The sequence below is a fragment of the Prosopis cineraria genome, unplaced genomic scaffold, assembly GCF_029017545.1.
Source record: "Prosopis cineraria cultivar Desert tree isolate PC_DT_omini unplaced genomic scaffold, ASM2901754v1 PC12, whole genome shotgun sequence".
NCBI classification, from domain to species: domain Eukaryota; kingdom Viridiplantae; phylum Streptophyta; class Magnoliopsida; order Fabales; family Fabaceae; genus Prosopis; species Prosopis cineraria.
Genome location: NW_026555343.1, coordinates 14,403,794 through 14,428,517, shown reverse-complemented (window position 1 = coordinate 14,428,517; position 24,724 = coordinate 14,403,794). Strand labels below are relative to the sequence as shown.

General features: G+C 31.6%; 1 protein-coding gene, 1 long non-coding RNA gene and 1 pseudogene across 2 annotated transcripts in view; 2 read left to right on the top strand and 1 right to left on the bottom strand.

The window, feature by feature from the left end:
- The window catches only part of LOC129288041 (DNA replication ATP-dependent helicase/nuclease JHS1-like), a 24,842-nt gene extending 17,388 nt beyond the window's left edge, over nt 1–7,454 (top strand). Inside the window, 16 exon segments of the mRNA XM_054924360.1 lie at nt 1,944–2,018; nt 2,202–2,317; nt 2,423–2,495; nt 2,572–2,611; nt 2,614–2,678; nt 2,798–2,965; nt 3,319–3,388; nt 3,467–3,618; nt 4,239–4,316; nt 4,401–4,493; nt 4,575–4,712; nt 5,661–5,700; nt 5,790–5,863; nt 5,968–6,105; nt 6,487–6,603; nt 7,100–7,454. Of these exon segments, the coding sequence (XP_054780335.1) occupies nt 1,944–2,018; nt 2,202–2,317; nt 2,423–2,495; nt 2,572–2,611; nt 2,614–2,678; nt 2,798–2,965; nt 3,319–3,388; nt 3,467–3,618; nt 4,239–4,316; nt 4,401–4,493; nt 4,575–4,712; nt 5,661–5,700; nt 5,790–5,863; nt 5,968–6,105; nt 6,487–6,603; nt 7,100–7,258 (1,596 nt within the window). The 3' untranslated portion in view covers nt 7,259–7,454.
- Nucleotides 7,455–8,932: 1,478 nt separating this feature from the next.
- Nucleotides 8,933–23,324, bottom strand: LOC129289513 (very-long-chain aldehyde decarbonylase CER1-like; annotated as a pseudogene).
- On the top strand, nt 15,659–18,341 carry LOC129289515 (uncharacterized). The gene is made up of 3 exons (XR_008588145.1): nt 15,659–15,783; nt 15,896–16,254; nt 18,079–18,341. It is a non-coding gene; the product is annotated as an uncharacterized LOC129289515 (long non-coding RNA).
- Nucleotides 23,325–24,724: the final 1,400 nt, after the last annotated feature.

Genomic DNA, 24,724 nt, shown 5'->3' with positions numbered 1-24,724 from the left:
GTTCACCAGGGCTGAGATCTATCATGCTCTGCAAATTAGAGCCTTATTCGGCAATAAAGTAGCTTGCAATGGAATTCAAAGAATAAAAGAAACAGATAATGTGTTTGAAAACCCTTTTAAGGGAGACTAGAATTACATTTATTTTGCGATAGCAATGTTAAGAATCAGATTGAATTGGTTGGTTTGACTGGTACTTCTCCGATCTGATGTAAAGGGAAAACTCAGGGAAGGAATAACTCATCAAAACTCATAAAACCATTGGGTCAACTGGTCAAACCACGCTCATATATATATCTATAATATTTAACGAGTTTGATCCATATTTCTAAGCTATGATTTTTGCATATCTATACTTAATAAACTGTGTGGAAAGAAAAATAATGGGCGCAACTAGATAAAAAATTGTGTATATATTCTAAAATTATAAATTTATAAAATAACTATATACAAGTTAGATATCTTGTGCTGTAAACTTATTTAGTTTAATTTTAGTTATAAAATACGTATATATACATTTTGAATGAAGATTATGGAGTGTTCGTTTTTATAATTATAGAGATCATTCTTTTATTATAAGCATATTATTTAAAATATATTAATTTATTCATGAATGGTTTGACCCGTGGTCTGACCATTGCCAATGGCTAAACATTGCGAAATGGATTTAGGCTAGGTAGTTATGATAGAGTAGAGCTGATGTGGGATATCTATAGTCCATAGGTAGCTAAATAAAGAAAAGATACGAATAAATACTATTCCAATAAAATCAAAATGGCTTGTGTTGAGTTTCAATATTCTGATCTTGTGACACTGTTTTTATTCCAAGCTTTTCATGATCTTATTACCATATCTTGTGTTAGCCTTTTGTCTTGTTAATGTGCTTATTTGTTCATCTTCTGGTGTAATATCTTGAAATGCTTAAGGTACAAGGAGGAAGTGCAATGAGTAGTGGATTGGGAGATGTGTTTGATTCACATACTAATCACCTTTCTCTACTTATTGTAAGTTCCTCTGCCATTGGGATTGGCTGATTGACTTAGAAGCAAAAGAGACTGAGGTATAACTTTTAAGGCAGTGTTCTTTATAATTTCCCCTTCCCCTGAGGTCGCTTCTGTTTTATGTTAGCTGTTCTTTATTTAGTTCTTTATGTCTATTTCACTCTACTTTTGCAGTTTGTAAAGAAAGAGATGTGGGCGATCACATGCTTTTAAAAGTCAGAACAGTACGGCCTTTCTTCTGTCATCCTTGATGCTTCAAATAATATTCCACGTCAGAAATCTCTTAAAGATAATTGTTTCATTTATCGTTTTGTACGATGTGGTCCATCTTCCCCTATCTGAAGATGGCGATCCTTCTAAAGCTACAACAAATTATTTAGATCTGAAACTAAGAAGTGGAGACTATGTGGTGCGAGTTATTCCCTCTTTCTTTTAATCTATTGAATGAGATATATGGTATCCAATTTTTTTTTCCCCCACACAAACAAAAGCTTGTGATTGCAGACAGATTAATATTTGACGTGAATGCTGGTAATTTTTTGTGATTTTCAGCTACAATTGGATATGTCTCTAGCGTTATTATTATTTTTTTGATGATTTGATGAGACTCACATCTTTATTTCAAGAAAAATAACATTGAACATGCATGAAGCAGTGAAGTATAATCAAATCCAAGCTCAAACAGAAGCCTGGAAATGATTTGTCCCTCTTTTGCTTTTAGCCCATGGTTTCATGTCATTATGCTTTTTTCTTTTACCCCCACGTTGTATTTTGATTGGCTACAAGTCTGTCATTGATGGTTTAACTAGTACGAGATTATTGTTTAATTCCCAGAAAAAAATGAGTATATTAACTTATTTTGCAAAGGATTATGCATATTATTATTTTTTCACTAATTGTCCCATGCTGTTAATTGATTATTTGTTTATTCTGTTAACATTTTAGATATTGAGCACTGAATCTAGCCGTCAAGCTATTGCCAGTGGGGTGATTACAGATATTAGTCATGCCCATGTGTCTGTGAGTATATTACTTTTGTCTGTTTGATTTTTTATCATTTATACTCTTGCGCTTTTGCATTTGTCATTTACTTCCTTTGCTCTTTTATTAAAGCATTGCAAGGATTAGAAGAAGCAAAATCCTTGCTGATACAGTTATGGTCTACCAACATGACAATTGTTTGTTTATCTTTAAATCTTCTAGGTTTCCTTTTCAAAGCGCCTGTGGATTCCTGGAAGCACCTCCACTAGCCAAGATCTCTATAAACAGGTTTGGAGAATTGATAAGGATGAAGGTGTGACTTCATTTGCTATTATGAGGTGCTTCTCTGGTTATTGCTTATTCAAATCTCAATTTTCAAGACGTGTGCCAGTATTCAAATTAATATACTTGTATGATTCATTTGTGACGCCTCCCCCCTAAAGGTTTAATCTAGTACAGCTTTTTCTGCAAAATGCTCGAAGTACTCATCTGAGGAAAATGATTGTTGATCTTGAGGTTAGTTACTGCTATCATGTACAAATCTCCCAACTTTAGCTTTACTAGCTACTTATTCTGTCGGTGTTGCCCGCAGGCTCCTAAATTTGACAGTGGATCTGTGCTCAGTCAGGACCCGCAATATCATATATGTGGTGGTCAGAGAAGAGTTTGAATGATGATCAGCGTAGATCAATCCTCAAGGTTCCAATTGAATCTGAATTTCCTTCATTCATGCCCTGAATTTATTCAGCAAGTCTTTTTTTGCAGTTTGACAAAGAATTGACCTTTCTTTGTGACTCTACTCTGCTACTAATTATCAGATTCTTACTGCAAAGGACTACGCACTCATATTAGGAATGCCCGGAACAGGAAAGACATCAACTATGGTTCATGCTGTGAAAGCATTATTAATCAGAGGCACAACTATTTTGCTGACAGCTTATACAAACTCAGCTGTAGATAAGTTACTTATCAAATTAAAAGCTCAGGTATCTGTGCTTTTCATTTTATCGTAGCTTCTTAAAGCTTGTGATCTTGTTAGAATGCAATCATGAGTTGAAATACTATATCTCTAATACACTCCTTCATTTGCTTGGGTTTGAAACCAGGCTAAGCATAAGCCCACATGTTGAAATTATACATTCATTTATGCAGTGCTAGAATGAATTTTATTTTCTTAAAAATCCTTGGGTCTTTAAATAAGTTTGTTGATTACTTGCTAGACTCACTATTCTAACACTAATGCTCATCCCTCTGCATTATATTCTAAAACTATCCAATTCACTATATTACAGTGTGGTTCCTTGTAATCATTCATAGCATGGTGGAATTTAAATTGTAGGGAATTGATTTTGTCCGTATTGGAAGACATGAAGCTGTGCATGAGGAGGTTAGAGGACACTGCCTTTCAGGTTGGCTGATTAGTTGTTTTTACTCTTCCTCATGATTTGGTGTAGTAGTTTTACTTAGAGTATTGTCACAATTGACAGCAACAAATGTACAAAATGTTGATGAGATCAAAGTAAGGTTAGAACAAGTTAAAGTAGTTGCAGTTACATGTCTGGGCATCACCAGTCCCTTGCTTGCCAACAGGACTTTTGATGTATGCGTTATGGACGAAGCTGGGCAGACAACTCTACCAGTATGTTACTTGTTACTTTCTTATATTTTTGAAGTACCTGAGATACTTGTCAGTGGCATGTACTCTATGTACAACTACAGTTTTTAAAATTTTTGTTCAGATGAACCCATGAACAGAAATGGATCCTGTAGGACCTTTAAACTCAGTAGAAATATTTTATGCCCCTGAATTGATTCGTGTCCTTTCTGTCCCTGAAACACATGTATTCATCTTGAAAGAATTTACCAAAATGGCAAGCCAGTTTGATGTAGCTGTTGAAAAATGGGGTATTCTTTATTTCCTCTTCATCCATGAACAGTTCTTAAGCTTCCCTGAATTTACCGGGCATCAGGGACTAGATCCTGCTTTTACTTGGGTGAGATACCTGGGATGAGAGGATAAATGGGTCCATAACATAGCCTGAAGATGAAATATTGTTTCGTATACTGTTTACGTGCTTGTGTTAGATTACATGTGTATGCATTTGTCCATGCAACACTAACTTTTCATGCTTGCTTCTGTTCTTCATTGAAATTGTGCTTCTGTAGTTTCAGTGACAAACTGGTTCCCAATAAGATGATGTTCAGTTAAAACAATTAAACAATTGGATATAAATTTGCTGCAAATTGTTGCTTTGTCAGGTGTCCTTGGGCCCTCTCATGTTTTCCTCAATGTTTGTACTTGTGGGTGATCACTATCAACTTCCTCCGCTTGTCCAGGTATTGGCCTTGCATTATTATTAATGTTTTTTTGGTATAAAACTGTGGGTAACCTTTTTTAAATTTGTGTCAAATAATTCCTAGAGTGCAGAGGCTCGAGAGAATGGTATGGGGATAAGTTTATTTTGTAGGCTCTCAGAAGCACATCCACAAGCAATTTCAGCACTACAGAGTCAGGTATTTTTATGATTTTAAAAACGTTTGTTTCTTTTACTTCCATTATCTATGTAATTATTTACTAATTTGAAACAAATACAGTACCGTATGTGTCAGGGCATCATGGACCTGTCAAATGCCTTGATATATGGTGATAGGTTAAGGTGCGGTTCCACTGAGATTGCCAATGCAAAACTTGCGTTTTCTACCTTAAAATGTGCCTTGCCTTGGCTAAAAAATGTAAGGCTACTATCTTCCAGGTTCTTATTGTTTTAATTTTTGATGGATTTACATTTTTCACAGGATTTCATTTATTCAACAAGCTTCTCATTGATGGAAGTTATTTTTAATTTTTTTTCTATACGATCTTTCTTTTGTATCATTGATTTTACCTTTCTTTTTTCCAACACTGACCGTCTTCAAGAGTTTTTGCCTCATTTTCTTTTTGGCGGTCAATTGTTTTTGCATGTGTACGGGTTCCGTGGGTGCAAATGCAAACACTTGAAATTCGTTAATAGAGTTGCCTTGCTACATAGTTCTCGTCCTCACTTGTCAATAGTGAGGCACATAATATTGACTGAAATTCTGGTAGTTTGATGCTTATCTAAAACAGCATAAACTGGCCAATGCTGGTAAGAAACTAATGATAGTAGGGTGCTGAAGTGAATGCAACAATATATTTTCCTAAAATGAAGGGTTCGCATGGAAAATTAAACAGCGATTGGAGACTCCATGGATTGGCTTTGACTCAACTCTGAAATAGGCTTTTGTTTGGCATTTCTTGTTATATTGTGTTTCTTTGCGACGGTGAACCTTGATATTAATCAACCTTAGGGACTGCTAGAATGAAGTGTGTATCATTTAGATTACAATGAGCATGTTTACTAGTTGGATTTGATTGTACTATCTGAAGTTTTATACATCCTTCCAAGTTATCAGTATAAATACACAAATGGGACTTGGCTAAGCAAGCCAGTGACTCCATATAGAATATTGGTGATATTCAATCTTCACATTGCAGGAAGCTTTGTTTTATATTTGTTGCCTTTCAAAGGGGTTAGAAAAAATTTAGATTTGTGTAAACTTAAAGTCACCGAAACAATTTTCTCTAAAGCTGATTTTTCCTTCACAATTGACTATATTTACAAGGATGTGAACTTTTCCTTTTTTTTATGTTGTATTATACAGGTTTTGAATCCATGCAGGCCAGTGATATTTATTGATACTGGTATGTAAAGATGATGTTTCTTCTTTAATCATGTATGCTCATTGTCATTTTAGAATAATTAACGGAAATTTAATTTAATTCCAACTTAGATAAATTGCCCGCTATAGAGGCAAGAGAACAGAAGGCTATAAATAACCCTGTTGAAGCTCACATAATTGTTGAGGTATGTCTCAAGACGATAAATCTACTCTTTTTTTGGACGCAATTTGTTTCATAATTCAAGCCATCTGACTTGCTATAAATTTTTTCCCCCTGTTTGTAATGTAGATAGCTAAGGCACTAATAAAAAATGGAATTGGAGAAGAACATGTTGGCATTATTACTCCCTACAATTCCCAGGCAAACCTCATCCGTCAAGCTACTTGCATGACATCGTTGGAGATTCATACCATTGACAAATACCAGGTCCGTCTTTGGCATATGTTGAGGCCTAGCATGCATTACTCTACTTTTTACAATTAATTCTCCTGTGTAATTCAGGGCAGGTTTGTTTAATATTAACAAACAAAAAGTGATCTTGATTAAGCTACAAGAGGAAGTTTTTGGAAGAACCGTGAGTTAAACATGATGGGTTTAAATAAATGGGCTCTCAATTTAAAATATTCCCAATGACTCCCTCATGTAGCTTAATTAAAATCACTTGTTTTTATTAAGTTTAAACAAAGGGCTCACAATTTAGCATTTTACTTATGTCAGGCGTCACTGAGTTGTTTCTGCCTTTTCTTTTTAAAATATTTTGTTGTAGAAAATGCAAGTGTCATTGATCTGGTTTCTCCTCTTCTCCAGGGTAGAGATAAAGATTGCATAATAGTATCTTTTGTGAGGTCCAGTGAAAATCCATCAAGCTGTACTTCTTTGCTTGGAGACTGGCACAGGATAAATGTGGCTCTCACACGTGGCAAGGTATTTTATGCTTTTTGCTGTAACACCTCACCTACAATTAGATAAAAAAATTGGCTAAAAAGATTTGTGTGGACTTTTAAAAGTTAATCATTTTATCTCCGAAAATTTTTTGTGGTGCATTTTGAACCAATTTCTTAAGATTTTTTTATGGTTGTTTTAGTTTTAAATTTTGTTCAAGTACTTGAATACACTACGCTGGACCGTTTAGACACTGTATGTTGAAAATTGTACATATCCAAAAGAGAGGCACGGACAATGAAATAGTTTGATATACAAGTCTTCTTTGTAAGTTTTAGTGTGGACCTTCACTATATGGAATTTTTTTTTGCCAAATTTTTGATCTGGAAAAAAAAATTCTAATTCTATTATTCAAATATGTTTTTATTTACTTTTCTAAGAGTGCAACTTTGTCGTGCATGCACTAGACTTTATAAACTGTATATTTATTTTATGCATGTGGCTTGTCTTTTGAGATTAAGCTTCTAAATGTGTGCAGAAAAAGCTGATCATGGTGGGTTCTTGTAGAACTCTATCAAAGGTTCCATTACTGAAGCTTCTCATAAAAAAGGTTGAGGAACAATCAGGTATTGTTAGTTTGTCTAAGAAGGATATCTATCAAAAAGGAGAGCTCAAAAGGTGCTCCCAGATGAGATGACCAACAATTCATTGCCCAAAATTATTTAGATTCTTTTTTTGTAAGATTAAGGTTCCTATTGTACAAAGGACTATTTTTCCTTTTGTGATTGACAATGATAACTTCTATCCTACTAGATGGGATCACATAATATAGATAGCACGATGTCATTGTTTTCTGTCAATTTCTTTTTGGGTTGTACTCAAACATCCTTTTGTAATTGATCAATAAATGTAAATACATTCCAATGAAAAGCATTTTTTTCTCCAATCTCATTATCCATCTTTTAATTAGTTAGTTCAGGAAAAATAGGGAAAACATCCTTGGACCTGATTCCAAGTCCATTTTCATCCATATATTCATGCTTATCTACTGCTTACTGCAGATTCTTTTTTGGGATTTATTTTTTCTCTTTTCTTTTTCTTACTTCGGTGTCTATATTATGTTTTCATGGTACATCTGAATTGTTTTGATCAAATTTCAATTGTATAGATTAATCTATACTTTTAAAAGTTATCAAATTGAATTTGATGATTTAAATTTGTAGGTTCTTTCTATTTTTTTTTTTTTTTGGGTAGAAGGCAAATATTTAATAATAACACTAAAGTTTACAATGTCAGAGGTAAATCAGAAATATTAAAAGAAGAAAAGTCAGCGCGAACAAACAAGCCATGTGGGCCACATTTTTTAATAGTAGAATTGTTGAAGTTGTCCAAAAGTTTTGTAATATCTTGATCCATGAGTAGGTGGTGGAAAGAACAAAAGCAAACACTTTGTTATAGAATCTCAAATTTCCAAAGCTTGTACCCTTCCAAAATGATTCTAAGAGAAGTTATTGATCCATAACAGGATATTGCGAACACAGAAGGCCAAGAAGAGATGTTAGTAATAGCATCAGATTTGTTAAGAAGCAATTTAATCCAGCCTTCATTATTGAGAGAAAGATACAGCATAGTAAGTGTTTTTCCTTTTAAAAATATGCTGTTACAAAAATAAGTAATTTTTTCTAGAAAATCTTTTTAATTTTGATCTTTTAACTTTTGAATAAGTAATTTTGTAATAGATATCAAACACGAAATTCAAAGTATCTTTAGATTTTTGTTGTAATACTTATCAAAATTTGTTAGTAATTATCATAATTTCTTTCATCAAATCTAAAATAACATTAATGTATTATAAACATGTAGCATCACTTCATTGAGAAAAAATAAATTGTGTGACAACTATATCTTCAAAATTGAAGTAATTGTACTATATATATAAAAGACTATATAAAGAATCGAAATAATAACATATCATTTATTATCTCCATGCCATTATAATGTGTTAACTTAGCTTTTTTTTTTTGTTTGAATCTCATCATTTTCAACTAAATTAGCAATTTGAAATGAAAAAATATCTTGTAATTAATCGTTATGCTTACACACCATTAACTTTACCAAAAAAAGATAAGAGTTATTTATAATTAATAAGCTAAACAGTATACATAATATTTTAGTGAGTCAAAAATGTATACAACTCCTACATTTTATTTAGAATAAAATTTAAAAGTTAGGGGGTCATGGCCCTTAGTTCCCCTTATCCTCACCACTAGTTCTGTTTCACTTATTTAACAAATATTACAATTTAGTACAAGTTTAACAACATTCTAAAGCAACTTGTACTGTATCTGTAACTAGTAGAAGCAAAGAGAATTCAAATTTCCAAAGGTCGGAAATCATGGCGAATACTTGCATGCCATATTTGAGTGATATCGAAAATGGTACAGCCACACTAATGAACATTCCATTCGTCCAAGGCATGTACTTTTCCTGCTATTCGCCAAGCACTCACTTCTCTCCTTGGTAGCCAATTCTGTGATTTGGGACCAAAAGAAGTTAATTGGTGTATTGAAGCGCTAATTATAATGTTAAAATATTAATCATTATTTTTTTATTGATTATATTTAAACAGCTTAGTAAATCTTACTATCCATCGCGCACACAACCTATAAATTATATGTATGTATGTATGTATGTGCGCGATCCTTTTACTAGGGAAAATGATAATTAAGGATCCCATGATATCATTAATTATGATTAGAGACCCTAAATTATTGAAATCTTAATAATAAATTATGGTGCTTACTAGGAAATTACTATCATATGTTGGAATTATTGTTAATTTCAGTGGGAAAAACTCATTCACATTTGGAAATATGTTATTTTTCAATATAAAATTAAAATTTACTTGTGAAACTTTTGAAAGGCACTTGTGAATCCATTGTGGTCACTTGAAAATTTATCAAAATTACTTGAATATGAAACCAATCACTTGTGAATTTTTATACTTGTCAATATATTGGTAAATTACTTTGAAAATCAAGCAAAGACATTATTGAAATTACTATCTTGGGTTGAGACTATTGTTATTATAAGTTGGAACTATTGTTAATCCCGTTCTTATGTGTGGATCTTGGTTTTTCTAGTTGAAATAATTAACAATAATTCCAAACCATAATACTAATTTTAATACTTGAAGGCAATTTTGTAAACTCATATTTTTAATTTCAAGTAAGGACTATTGTCTATTATTGAGATTTCAATAATTCAAGATTCCTAATTGTAATTAATAGTCATATGAGGTTATTAATTGTCATTTTTCCTTTTCACTATGTAGATATACTCCAACTAATTTGGATGAAGCCGAATTGAGACTTTGTTGGATAGAAACTCTATAATTAAAGATTGGTGAATTTTCAAGACTCAAACTTGAGATATCTACTTAAGATGATACATGTAATAACCCCAAATTAATAATAATAATAGTAGTAATAATAAAAATAAAAATAAAAATCTGGTGGGTATTATTTTGCAATTTTATCAATAACCTGGTTCTTTTCCTATAATTTCCCTGTTATCTTTTTACTTAAATCTTCTTCCTCTCTGCCGGCAAAAAGAGACAGAACAGGGTGACGAGAGACAAAAACAGAGCGAACGAGCGCGAGAGAGAAAGAGAGTTCTTCAAGCTTCCACTGACCTTCACTCTCCATTCTTCTTCGTCCGTCATTCATCTCCGCCGGGCCCTCTGTTCCTTCTGCTCTTCCTTCTTTTTTCTTCTCTTGTTTGCTGGTGTGAGTGAGTGCGGTCAGAAAAAAAAAAAATATACTGCTGCTAAAAGCTTAATGGAACCATGATCTCCTCCTCCTTTCTTTCCGTGCGTGAAGGCGGAGTAGTTGGTTTGCTGTTATTGGAGGTTTGCTTGATGATTTTTTTCTCTTCTTATCTGTGCTGTTGATGTCTTCTTCCATCCCCTGTTCCACCGTGCTAAGTTAGCAAATTAAATTTTTCATTTTCTTCTTTGTCCTGCTGGTGTGTGCTCGAGATTGATATTTCTCTTGCTTTAGATGTCAAATCTTAAACTTTTTTTTTTATCCTTTTTGATTCAGAGCTGTACAATTAAAGGAAGAATTGTTTCTTTAACTAATATTAAATTAAAGACTTGAATTTTGTTGCTGAATAAGAAAATTATGATATGGGTGTGTGTTATAATATTTATGTTAATACTTGATAAAGGATGATTAAGAAATATAATTAGAATTATGTTATAACAAGACAATTAGTTTGGTTGAGAATAAAATGTAGAATTTGGGAGGCATAAAAGAGGATATATGAAAAATTGATTCAATTTGTAGAAAGATTTATTAAAGATTTATTATATTTAATAGGGACCTTAGAAGAAGAAAAGCTTAATTGAAGTTGTGAGAAGAGAATTTTAGGAACTTGGTAGCATACTAGATAAGTAAATAATGTTCCCCAATATATATAGAAGCAATGATCTTTTTTTTACCTTATTTAATTACTTTAATTGTTTTGAATAGATTTTTTTTAAATTGTATTTTATGATTAAGTTCATTTATATGTAACTAGTTTGTTTATTATTCAACTTCAATCATGTAGGCATTTTCATAGTATTTTATTATATATATATATATATATATATCATACATGCATGGATCAGATAAATTATTAGTGAAAAGATCGTTTATATCTTACAAATCAAAGAACAAATTGAACTATAAGGATTTATAGACTCCATGTATGCCAGAAATGTTTTACGGGACTAAATATAAAACGTTGGTTTCTAACAACAGTATCATTAGCCCTTGGCGCGCTATGGCATACCTAGCTAGCAGGGTATATTGGAGGTGTTAGCTTTGTGTGTCGGCCAACAAGCGTGGAACGGAGGGTGTAATTTTGTGGATATAATTCACGCCTGTTATTCATGAGCTTTATGCTTATGCCCATTTTTCATGGCTTCTAGCCACACTGGATGTTACTTATTCTCATGGACTGTGTGTTCACGCCCGTTATTCATTCTGTTTAGGTCCTAATAGAAAAGAAGTTTCCATGTTATATCTTTATCCTTAAGAACTGTGTTTTTATGAATTGTTTTATATATAAAAAAAATTTAAATCTATTCCTTAATTTGTTAATTATGATTTTTTTACTTTATTTTTATTTTTCTCTCTTCTATTTTTGTTACTTAATTATCAAGATAAATTGTGTTGTTATTTTCTAATACCATTAATAATTAGATTAGTCACTTGTTTCTTATTGCATGTGCTTTTGGTTGTCATTTTTATTTATTAATATTATTTGGAGATGTTATTTATTGAAAGAATTTTTGGTATTTAGATAGTAGAAGTGGACTTGCTCTTCATTTGACCTTGTGAGACTCCTTGAGACAAGAAGTATTTTGTTGCTCTATTCAAATTGTGGATTGATGTAAATATTTAAGTATTTTAGTTTTGTTCTAGATTTGCTCCATGAATCATATAGGCAGGATCCTTAATTAAATTATTCTGGGTTTGTATACACACACACACACACACACACAGTATCGGAGTAGAAATTTGAATGTTGCTTGGATATTCTTTTGGCAAGTTGTAGAGATTTCGAGTAGTCCAACTTACAAGGGAGACTTTACTGAAATTTCTACAGCAAGCTTGAATATTTTGTAAATACTAGTACTTGTTTAATACAAATGATGATTATATGATGAGATTGGGTAATTAATATGTCAAATATTATATGGGTTTGGGCTTATAAAATATGAGTTTTCTTATATTCCAGTCGGTCACACTTTAAACATTCAGGGTGTGACAATACAACTCTCTTACTAGTTGAACTAAATGCTTGTTTGTATTTAGATATAGTCTTTATATATCAAGTCAGCAGAGATTTGAGGGTTATACCAAAACAAAAAAAAAAAAAAAACAACTCTTGGAGAAGTCTATTGATAAGTCGGAGCTACCATTAAAAAAAAAAAGGTTGTAATAAACCTATTTTTAATGATCAGCGTGGCAACCAAAAAAAAAAAAAAAGAACAAGAATAAAATATGAGGTTAAAGACTATGAAGCTATACATACTGACCTCGCAACAGGACATGTTTGTGATTGAAGGAGGAACCATCATTGGTGGAGTGTAGTGGTAGAAGCAATCCTTTCCCATTTTTTGGGGTGAGAATTGAAAAAATGGTATGAACAATGATCCTTTTGGTGCTTTCATTTGTTCATTTTCGTCCCATCCATCTCCCACCAACCATATCTGCAAAATATTTCATGTTAAATAATAAGGACGAAAATAGTGAAGTAAACTGAAGTTGAATATTTCTCCAAATTAATGCATTCACCTTGTGCTCATAATGAGTTGAAAGTGCAAAGCTTTCTCTGGGCTTTGCGTTGAGTCCCAAATGAAGCTTCGTTAACTCGTCTTCATATAACGTAGTCAACTGCTGACCAAATTTTGAGATCTTAATAAATCATAACTTACATTTTGCGTCTTCTAAGTTTTTTGTATGGTTTCGATAATATCGAGGTCATCGTTTATTCGTCCATTGTTGAATGAAGTTGAAATTGAAGTAGTTCGCTAATTAAAAAAAAAAAAATTGAAGTAGTTTAAGACATGGAAGAGTATGCGCGTGTTGGTGACCATGGATCTCTAGAAAGTAAGAGAGACGGAAAAAAGTTGTGCACTTCAAGTTATGAGAAACATTTTTTTTTTTTCAAGCTTAATTCGTCCTACTTATATATTTCAACTTTTTGGTATAAATTGTATGTGTCAAATTTCTTTCAAAATACTATAAAGACTCTTGAATATAGTTTACACTCTAAAGATTTATAATGGTTTTTATAGGGTGATAATTTAACTTTATATTTGGTGCACTAAAAACAAATGCAATGAATTTTTTTAATTCTAAAAATTAATGATGGTGATTGGGTATTAATAAATAATAAAGTGATGCCTTGAAGTAATAATGCATCTCAAGCAATATAATTCTTTAATTAATTAAAAAGTCATAACACTACTTTGATAATTGTTATTTAAAATTATTTTTTATGAAGAGTAATATATTTTTAATATGTACAGTTTTCTTGAAATAACACTTCTTTTTTCAAGTAGTAGTTACCATGTATACCTTTTGAGATCTATTTTATAATTTTTCAAAGGTGTCTCTAGGAATTAGAGAAATATAAAACTTTGATGACTTTTAGTTATAACCTTCTATGTAACCATTTATAAAAGTTCTTTAATATATAAATATAAATACACGACTTTTCAAAAAATATATCTCTTTGTTTTAAAAATATTTCAACATGTGTGCGCATGTGTGTTAGCTAATTGCCTGAACATTTGCTTCACACAAAGAGTTGGCTACAGAAAAAGAAAGCTTATCAAAGTTGCCTCGTAGAGGAACTTGATGCGTCCCTTTGGGAAGGCTGTTCACAACTATAGCAGCAGCTAAGCCACTTCCATCTACAATCTTTACCTTCAGTTTTGGAAACTTCTGAATATAAAATTCACCACTTGCATTCAGCTCTTCTTTCTGCATTTACGTACCAATACAACAGGCTTCAATATTTCGATTTTTTCCCAAAAAAAGAAAAAAAAAAAGAAGTGAGGCAAATGATGATGTGAACTTATCAACCCGATTGAAAAGCCCTAGACTAAGCACTTTAACACCAGATGAGTCAGCCTCAAGAATTGCCCCTTCAATTATATTGTTCAGTCTTTTGCTGTGCCTTTTTGAGAGATACTGTATATATAATATAGTAACAAAAGAAGAATAGAATGTCCCAATGATGATATATAACATGTCACATAAGTTACAGTGATTAATTCCTATGTTGAATGAAGGCCAAATTCTTTACCTGTTTTGTAAATCGTGGTACGACCCGTGATTGCAAATTGAGCTTTTCAAAAGTGTTCCCTTCTGATACAAAGGTACGGCCAGACATCCAAGCCATTAGCTTTAAAACGAATGTGAATGGCCACATGGAACGAAGATACCATTTTGATGTTTGAGGGTTGGAGGACAAGGAAGCAAAACCCAAAGGAAGATGATAGATGGAGTCTAACGTTGTTAGGTGAGTCAAGTGAATCACATCAGGAGAGTCATTTGGTCTCTTCAAGGATTCATTATAAGTATCATATGTGGATTCATATACAGTGCCATAAATGTAGTCATAGATTGGCATGAAGAGAGAGTAATTTGTCCTAAATTTGGTGTGATGCAGCGAATGAAACCTGTGGCCATGGTTTATTTATGAGCTTAAAAAATGCCAATTTGCATAAATAAAAACAAAAAAGAATATACACTTGAATGTTTGTTATTCAGTATGAAGTGAAAAAAATTATTAAAAATGGGAAGTGACTGCCTGAAAATTAGGGAAGAGAATAAATGAACGAAAGGTAATAACAAGATATATCAAGATCAAATTTATAATTTTTTTTTCTCCTTAGTATATCTTAATTATTAAGCCTAATTTTATTAGATATGAGACTTACTATACATTGACTCAAGTCTACCCATACTTGAACATCCTAATGTAATTAGAAAAAGCTAATCATATCAAAGAAAAGTTAATGAAGTACAATTAGGTAATTTGCATTTTACTGACCAAAACAAGGAATCAGACCTACGTTGATCAAAGAAAAGAAATGATATCAGATTGTGCAAATAAATCAAAACCTAATAGTGTACAGTTGTGTATTGTCTTAAAGGCAATATTTGTTTACAAGAGTTTGCAAGGATTATTACCATTTCACACAAAATTCAGTTTTTTTTTTGAAGACTTGAAGTTCATCTTTCTTTGGTTCGTGCCCTTGGAATTTGCAACATGATAGACACTTGTAATAGCCCAAAAATTTTAAATAAATAAAAATATATATATATATTATGATAAGAGGAGGTGTTGGTAAAGTGAAAGTATACATATAACCCTTACATTTGGTTTGTTCAAAGCTGATTGAAGTCAGAAAGGAGTGAATTATTTTTTTTTTAACTTTTATACTGTATAATTACGAAACTACCCTTCCTCCACAGATTTTTTTTTCCTTTCTTTTTCTCTCTATCTCTGGCACAATTCAGCATTTGGGGCTCTGTGGAAAATTCCAGATTCTCTCATCTCTCACCTTTTGCCTTCTCTGTCTCCTCCTACTTCCGTCTGCAGCGTCGCTGGCGTGTGAGTGTGCGAGAATTTCATCCGATGCTTCTCTGCTAAGTTCGTGCTCTTTCTTTTTTTTCCTTCTCTATTTCAGATTAGCGAGGTTGTTCTTTTTCCTTTGCCGAGCGATGATCTGAGCATTTAAGTCTCTCTCCCTTCTTGTTCACAGCCTTTGCCGATGTGGGTGTTTCTTATTCGTGTGGTCACCGTTGTTGCTTTGTCTACCATGGCTGTGTGTAGCCTGTAGCCTCCCTCATCTTCCTCTGTCTCTCATCATCGAAGCCTCTTCCTTCTGATCTGTTCTAGTAACTACAAGGGTGAGTCAGAAATCTCCTCCTTTCCTGCAACGCGACATTACCGTTCACTGCCATAGAGAGCTTTGAACCTCCTTTCTCTTCCCTCATTTATTTCATTTTTGGGTGCCGAAGAACAAGGGAGACGTGGCTGTTGTTCTAGGAGTTTGATTCTGAAACTTTCTCCTTCTTTTATGCTGTAAACTTCGTTCCCTTTCTGCTACTGTAAATTGAGGTGAGAAATTTTGATCTTCCTCTTCATGGTTACTCTGTACGTGTGTGGGTGAATGTAGAGATAAAATGGTTGGAAATTTTTCCTTTTACTACCATATTTGTTAAGCTAAAAGGAGAATTTATGAAGTTGAAATTGTACAAAGAACAAGAGAATGTCAGGCTAGGCTTGAGTTTTGTTTATTTGATCTAATTATTAATGTTAGAAAATTTTGGATAATTGATAGAAGGTTAAGAAGTTTCATTGATTGAGCTAGGAATTGATACTAATAAGATAATTGTTAGAAATGTTTGTTAGAGATTGTTACTTGATTGAGTATTTTCCTAAAATCTTATTAAACTCTTGAGAAAAATATAAATGGTTTGGATGCTATTATTTAATGATTTGAGTTGGACATTGTATATAAATTTAAATAAATAAATATATATATATATATATATTTATTTGTAATAGTTATATTATCACATATTAAGCAGTCATGGAAGATAATTATCTCCATAAGGAAAGTGGAGTTAGAGATAGAGATGCTTGAAAAGAGTAATTTTGATTATTAATTCAAGAGTCAATTGATTATCAAAATATTAGTTTTTGAAATATCTATGAATTGTTTGGGGAAAAGGAAATTTAAATTAAAGTTGGGAATTGTTTGTGTTATTTTTCTAAATTGATTTGGGGTTGAAAAAGTATAAAAAAAATAAATCTTTAAAATAAAATAATGATGTTATTATTTGGGCACTAGGATTTAAAGAGCAAACATTGTTGCAAGAAGACCGGTTAAGGGTAGAGAATGTCTTGGGTAAGTGAATAACGTCCCAAATAATTTATTAGCAAAATTTCTTTTCATCAAAGATATTGATTTCAACAATTTACAATTTTATCTATTTATATATGTGTGTATATGTATATATATATTTCATAAGCATTGATTATTTCTGTTGATTGAATAACTCTATTTTCTTAAGTCATGTTATGTGCTTACAACATTGATCAACTTGTTTTTTTTTTACAAGTTTTAGTAATCTTTTATTCGACAAGGACAATCAGGAAAATTTGTGAAAGGGTGGTAAGTATTTACATTGAAAAGAACAGGTATTTACATAATTTATGTTGAGTCTGATATGAAAAAAAGAGAAAATTTTAATTTGATAATGATTATTTTTCTTGCATGTTTGAAAGTTAATTGTTTAAGTGACTTTAGGTAGAACACTGGTTGCTAACGGCAGTTTCGTTAGCCCTTGACGTGCTAGGGTTAATTACTAGCTAGTTAAATTTTGTGAGCTTTGTTCTCACGTCTGTTATTTGTAGGTCTCATACCTGCATCTGTTTTCATAGTTTCGACCACGTCTGGTTAGTTACCCTTATGGACTGTGTGTCCATGTTTGTTTTGTGGCTTCAGCTACGTCTGGTTATTTATCCTTATGGATAGTGTGTCCATATCTGTCTTCGTGGCATAAGCCGCATTTGGTTATTTGTTCTCGTGGACTGTGTGTCTACGTTTGTTAATTGTTCTGATAAGTCCCTATAAATATGAAATTGATTATTTAATGATTTTATATTCCGTTTGTTTTAATTAGCAATATATTTTTAATTACTTGTTTTGTTTATTTGTTTCCTTGAAATTAAGTTATGACAACATTTGATACAATAATTTAATGGTTCAAGATTTCATTTAAAGCTATATAGAATCCTGTTGTTCCATGCTTATTTGAATTTTTATGGAGATCATTGTTTTTTTTAAACTTACATAATTGTTTTTAACTTTTCTTTTATTCATATTTAATTATTTATTATTGGGATGTTATTCACTAGAAAAATTTTTGGTCTCAGATAGTGTAGCTGACATTGAATCATCCGCCAAATATTGAGGAGTCTATTACTGACTAAAGGTGGACGAGTTAAGGATTAAGTATTCTTTTGATGTAATATTTTAAATTATGAATTTTATTTTGTAAGCTTAGTTTAGGTGCTCCACATAATCTATTGCTAGAACCTTTATTTTGTCATATATTTTTGCTTGGTGGTTGGAAGGAGTTGAATTCTTGATTAACATGACATTTGGTGAAAAATATTGAGTTGTAGAGTTTTCGGGAGATCTTGTTTAAAAAGGAGGTTCTGTCAAAATTTTTACAAAAATATTGAAACTTTTATTAATGCAAACAATGTTTACACATGTTCTAATTCAAATTAAAAACATAATTAGGTCTTAGTCATAGAAAGATTAATTGATCCAAGGCTTAAGGGATGTGCAGTGTTCACATTTTGTGTCGGTTACCCTCTATTTTTGAGGCGTGACAATACTGATTAAGTATGTCAAATTGATCATTTCTCATGTTTCCACTATGATTTGTTAATGATGATGCTTGCTAGATTAAAGAAAGGTAAAGAAACTTATGCAATGTTTGGTATACATAAAAGTGTTTTTTAGAAAGGACATGTTGACATTTATCATCCCCCCTTTGTTTTATAGAAAACACTTTTCCATATACCAAATATTACCTCACCCATATTCCTTCGTTTCACTCCCATTTCCCAAGACTTATGCCAACTATCTTCAACCTGTGCAAGGAGTTCCAATTTTTTTCTTTAAAAAATAATAATCATTCACTTCGTTATCATTCCCTTGCTGCCTCATAAATATGAAAACAGAATATTAATCTTTGAAGAATGTATACAACTTGTTTAAATAATCATAGAAGTTGACAAAAGCAATTGAGCCATGCATGCAGGCACCAAAAATAGAGAAAATTATATATAGAATAGAGACTTACGATGGCGTGCAGCAGATATACTTGAGGAAGGATAAAATAGAGAAGAGCTTCTTTGGGAGGAATTCAAAGCTGCAATGACCCAAGTTGTTCATGAAATCGATATAAAATACGTAACCAAATATGGAGGCTGTTCTTGTGAACAATGTTGCAGATTTTGGTATTGTGAATAGAACGACATATGCTAATACTTCAGCAAATGGATGAGTGACAGCTGTCCCAAAAAAAAAAAATAAAAGCAATGAAAATATGTAATTCGTTAAATAAAAAACAGAGTATTAAACTTAACATTCGTATTTGCACAAACAAATTTTAATTTTGGGAATCCTTTTAATTTTGCAATTCACCCTTTTATTGATCAACAAACTGATCATAATTAATTACTCTCCGGCCTTCATTAGAGTTTTCGACAATTTCACGTGTTTTAAGAAAATGTTACATAATTAAATTTGTCAAAAAAAAAATCCCAAAATTCCAATTCTACCGTTATTAATGAAAAGAACGTAAAACCTATACTCACAATTGACGAAATCATGCAGTAAAACTCTGATGGGAAAAAATAGAAAAACATTAGATACTTTTAATTTTTGGGAAAATAGAAAAACAGAGAAAGTCTTCTAGAAAACAACTTAATATTAGGACCAGAAAGAGTGTTTATAAGTCACCTATCATGTACCATTACACGGATCTTGTTGAGTAATTGTGATAGAGAAAGAGAATGACATAGATGAGTAAGACTAGGTTAGAATTTGTAACATTTAATAGAAAGTAGTATTTTTGTAAAAGATGGAGTAATTAATTTTAAGAATATCACTTTTAACTTTAATTAATTTTCATTGATTGACAAACTAACACATAAAATAATAACCCAAACCATATTATTTAATAAAAGGAAAGAAAGTGTGAAGAAAATATCATACAAGTTATAGGTTGAGTGACTATAGAAGAATGATGGCAAGAATGGTAGCAAGAATAGAGGAAGTGATGGTGAAGAGCTCTGTGAAACCAGTAATAAAGAAACTCCACTGGACCAGCATGCATGAGAGCTGTGAGAATCACACCCATCTGTTCTCCATAAGGGTAGATGATGCCAAAACTCAGGAAATATCATGTATGATAAGTAGATTTGGAGTCCGTTAAGCAAAATTTGGTCATCCCTGTGAGAATAATAATGTCTGTTATAACACTCATACCTGCACCAAGACTCTGATTTATTCCCCCCAATCCCTGTTATAGGGCACATACTATAAGCATTTTTCGGTCCTGAATTAATATAATGAAAATTTTTTTCAATGTTACTCATGTTTAAACTCATTAACTATGAGAGAGTTTGCAATGCAAATTTGAAAAATATAGTTTTCATTTAAGTAGGGGTAAACAAATTAAAGTTAATAACTTAATTATCTCTCATTAGTTTTGATGAGATAGTTAGAGGTGCCTTATAATAAGAATAGGAGGGAGTAGATTTTAAAATTTGATTTCAATCTTGCTGGTTTTAAGAGATGGTCGTGCATATTATTGGTTTAGAAGAGAAGGAGGATTATGGATAGGAATGTAATGCTCCCTCCTATCCTTATTATAAAATATCTAATTATTATAAGTCACTTGATGAGGTGCTCTCCCCATTTTCAAATATAAAAAAAATTACCCTATATTTCATTTTTTTTATAAGCAAAACTACAAATTTTAGGAAACATTAATTACATTTTCCCCAAATTGTCCCTCATAAATGGAAAAAAGTATCATTAAATTAGAGAAAAGTAAACATTAATTAATTACAAGGGTATTTTGGCCCAAACATTTTAATTTTAGAGATGATTATTAGGAATAGCTAACTTTTTTAAACTATGTGATTTAGTTGAAATTCTCTTATATTTGAAAAAGGAGGAAGTACTAATTAAGTTTTTTTTCAATGTTAATCATATTTAAAGTTATCAACTATCAATGCAAATATGAAAAAAAAAATCATTTAAATTAATACGGGTAAAATGGAAAGGTTATTCTATTTTCAAATAAAATTAATTACTCAATCACCTTTCTTTAGTTCCGGTGGTTAGAGATATCTTATAATAGAGATAAGAGTGATATATAAATAATTATGTGAGAGAGAGAGAGAGAGAGAGAGAGAGAGAGAGAGAGAGAGATCCATATTTGATCGAACTAAAATCTCGCCAACATAAATGGAAGTATCACATAGTATGCCGGGGCTCCTTCATCAACATTGGAGTGCGTGACTGAATAGATGTTGTAAGCAATCCATGGTGCAATTATCAAGTACAGAACATATGTTCATCGCCATGCAAACAGAAGAAAGAGTCAGATTGATGAATCTACTTTAATGAAATAACAATCCATGTTTAAAGCATAACCACTTGGAGATCAAAAGTTTCTTCCAAAAACCAATTTACTTGTTAATTGATTGCTCTCGCAAGTGTACGAGATCACAGTAATAAATTACCCGGAGTATTCTAGGTGTCAAACCCACAGGGAAGTTACACTTTTATTAATTTAAATAATTAATAGTTCGAGAAAAATAGATAAAATGGATAATTTTGATAAAAATATAAGGAATAAAAATAAATTAAGAAAATAATGATGACAAAAACACAATCACTTGAAGCGTTGGGATTTAGGATTTACCCTATAGGTTGCTAGTTTCTACCCTTTGAGTTGATTCGAATCAATTATAGTGACAACTATTCCTAAAGTGTCCTAATATTCTCTTGAATTATTAGTGCCTTTTTAATTAGTGTTGAATTCGTTCTCACGATACCCAAGCAACTAATTAAACCGTGAAGCTATAATTTAAGTCACCATAAATTTTTAGAACTATCCCTAACTTAGTTATTTATGTTTATTTCTCTAAATCTAGGTTCTCTCTTCACCTCCCAGTCCATGAAGATTACCCATAGACTTGATTAAATGGTAGCCAGTCATTAAATTAATATGAAGAACAAGAGAAATAAATATAATTGAAAAAAATAAAAAATATTCATAAATATAAATGCAAGGAGTCAAAACAAAAGAAATAGAAAATTAGCTCCCCAATTGGGCTACATCCTTATCCCAACTGGGTAATTTAGAAACACATAATAAAATTAAATAAAACCGTTCTAAAATCCCCAATCATGAAAAATGATCACAGAGAAAATTAAGGAGTAGAAAAGAAATAATTATAATTTGTAAAACCCCTCAATGATCTTGCTTTCAGCTTTCAAAATACTTTTACGAGCTCCAAATATCTCAGAGAGAATTCTTGAGGTACTTGTATAAGTGATTGGATGCCTTCCCTCTTGATAGAGGGAGTATTTATAGTTAAAGTGGAGGCTTCTTCTTTTGTTCCTTGTCAATGTGGGACTTTGATATATATATATATATATATGTATGTATGTATGTATTTCTCTTTTTCTTCTTTCCTTCTATTTGGTTTATTCTTTTTCTCTGTAAAATATAAAGATAAAAAGATATAGATAAAAAGATATGAGTGAATTTTGTATTAAAATTTCTTTTTATCTTATAATTAAGTGATGAGGGAAAAATATATAAATATCAATTAAATAAATATAAAATCTTAATAAATATAATCAAATTCAAACTAAAATCTATACCCATTTAATTATAAAATATGCACTTATCATTAATTTTCAAAGGAAATTACATCAACATATAACCTGTCACCAAATAATTTTAGTATAAATATAGTTTTATATAATATTAGATAGATCTAGTAATATGGGTTGGGCCCATTGACCTAACCCACCAACATGTTAAAAAGTGGAGGGGCAGGTTTAAAATATGGGCTTCAATTGTTGTTAGGTTGTTTTAACTGAGTTCGTTTCAAGCTAGCTTGCACAATCCTTGAGCTAGCCTGCTTTTGTTTTTCTTTAAAAAAAAATCAGTTCAAAGAAAGAAATACACTCGTTAAACATAATCTATCAATTAGTAATTTTGATATAAATATCAAATATAGTTCTACAGATTTTGCTAGGCAAGTAGCGGAAAATAAGTGTCATCATGCATGAAGTAAGTTAGAGGGCACACACAACCCCCCCTCTCTCTATATATATGTATGTAAATGACCTAAACTTGACTCAGATTTTGCATTTAATAATAGTATGAGACTACTGGAAGAATTCAGATGATATATTACGGGACTTAAAAAACACACACACAGAAATTAGAAAAAGAAGAAATAATCAAGCTTGACTATGTAAAAAATGATAACGAAGGCGTTGGAAGAAAATAGACCTTGAAGTTTGCAAGAGGCTTCCAAGGCCACTCTGTGAGAATGCCTGGTTTAGAAGCCATTTCGCGACTTAGAGCTATGATTGTATTATACTTGTAGCTAAATTCAAACGATTTATATAGAGCTCTTGTGAATGACGTATTTGTCCGTAAACCATGCACATAGCAATAAATTTATATTTCAAAGACAGTTAGATATAGTTTTCAATAGATTAATACGTGTACTACATTCATTTGTCATATATCATTTTTAATTTCATTTGTTGTATTAAACGTGTATCATTCAACATTGATTTAAAACATCCAACAACGAGTTCAGCTACCCTAAAAAAAATCAATACAGAAAATTGTCATTTTACTTATGTCAGGCATCACTGAGTTGTCTCTGCCTTTTCTTTTTAAAATATTTTGTTGTAGAAAATGCAAGTGTTATTGATCTGTTTTTCTCCTCTTCTCCAGGGTAAAGATAAAGATTGCATATTAGTATCTTTGGTGAGGTCTGGCGAAAATCCATCAAGCTGTGCTTCTTCTTTGATTGGAGACCGGTACAGGGTAAACGTGGCAAGTTATTTCATGCTCTTTGCACTAACACCACACCTACAATTAGATATTAAAAAAATTGGCTAAAAAGATTTGTGTTGACTTCTAAAAGTTAATCATTTTATCTCTCTGAACATTTTTTCTGGTGAATTTTGAACTAAATTTCTAAAGATTTTTTATGGTTGTTTTTGTTTTAAATTTTGTTCAAGTACTTGGATAGACTACACTGAACTCTTCAGAAACTGTACGTTGAAAATTGTACATATCCAAAAGAGAGGCACGAGCAGTGCAATAGTTTGATATATAAGTCTTCGATATAAGTTATAGTGTGGACCTTCACTATTGGGAATTTTTTTTGCCAAATTTTTGTTCTGAGAAAAACAAAACTAATTCTGTTATTCAAATATGTTTTTATTTTCTTCTCTGAGAATGCAACTTTGTTGTACATGCACTAGACTTCTTTATAAACTGTATATTTGTTTTATGCAGGCGGCTTGTCTTTTGAGATTAAGCTTCTAAATGTGTGCAGAAAAAGCTGATCATGGTGGGTTCTTGTAGAACTCTATGAAAGGTTCCATTACTGAAGCTTCTCATAAAAAAGGTTGAGGAACGATCAGGTATTGTTAGTTTATCTAAGAAGGATATCTATCAAAAAGGAGAGCTCAAAAGGTGCTCCCAGATGAGATGACCAACAATTCATTGCCCGAAATTATTTTTAGATTCTTTTTTTAAGATTAAGGTTCCGATTGTACAAAGGACTATTTTTCCTGTTGTGATTGACAATGACAAGTTCTATGGTACTGGATGGGATTGCATAATATAGATTGCATGATGTTATTCTGTTCTGTCAATATTTTTTGTTGTACTCAAAAAACATCTTTTTGTAATTGATCAATAAATGTAAATACATTCCAATGGAAAAC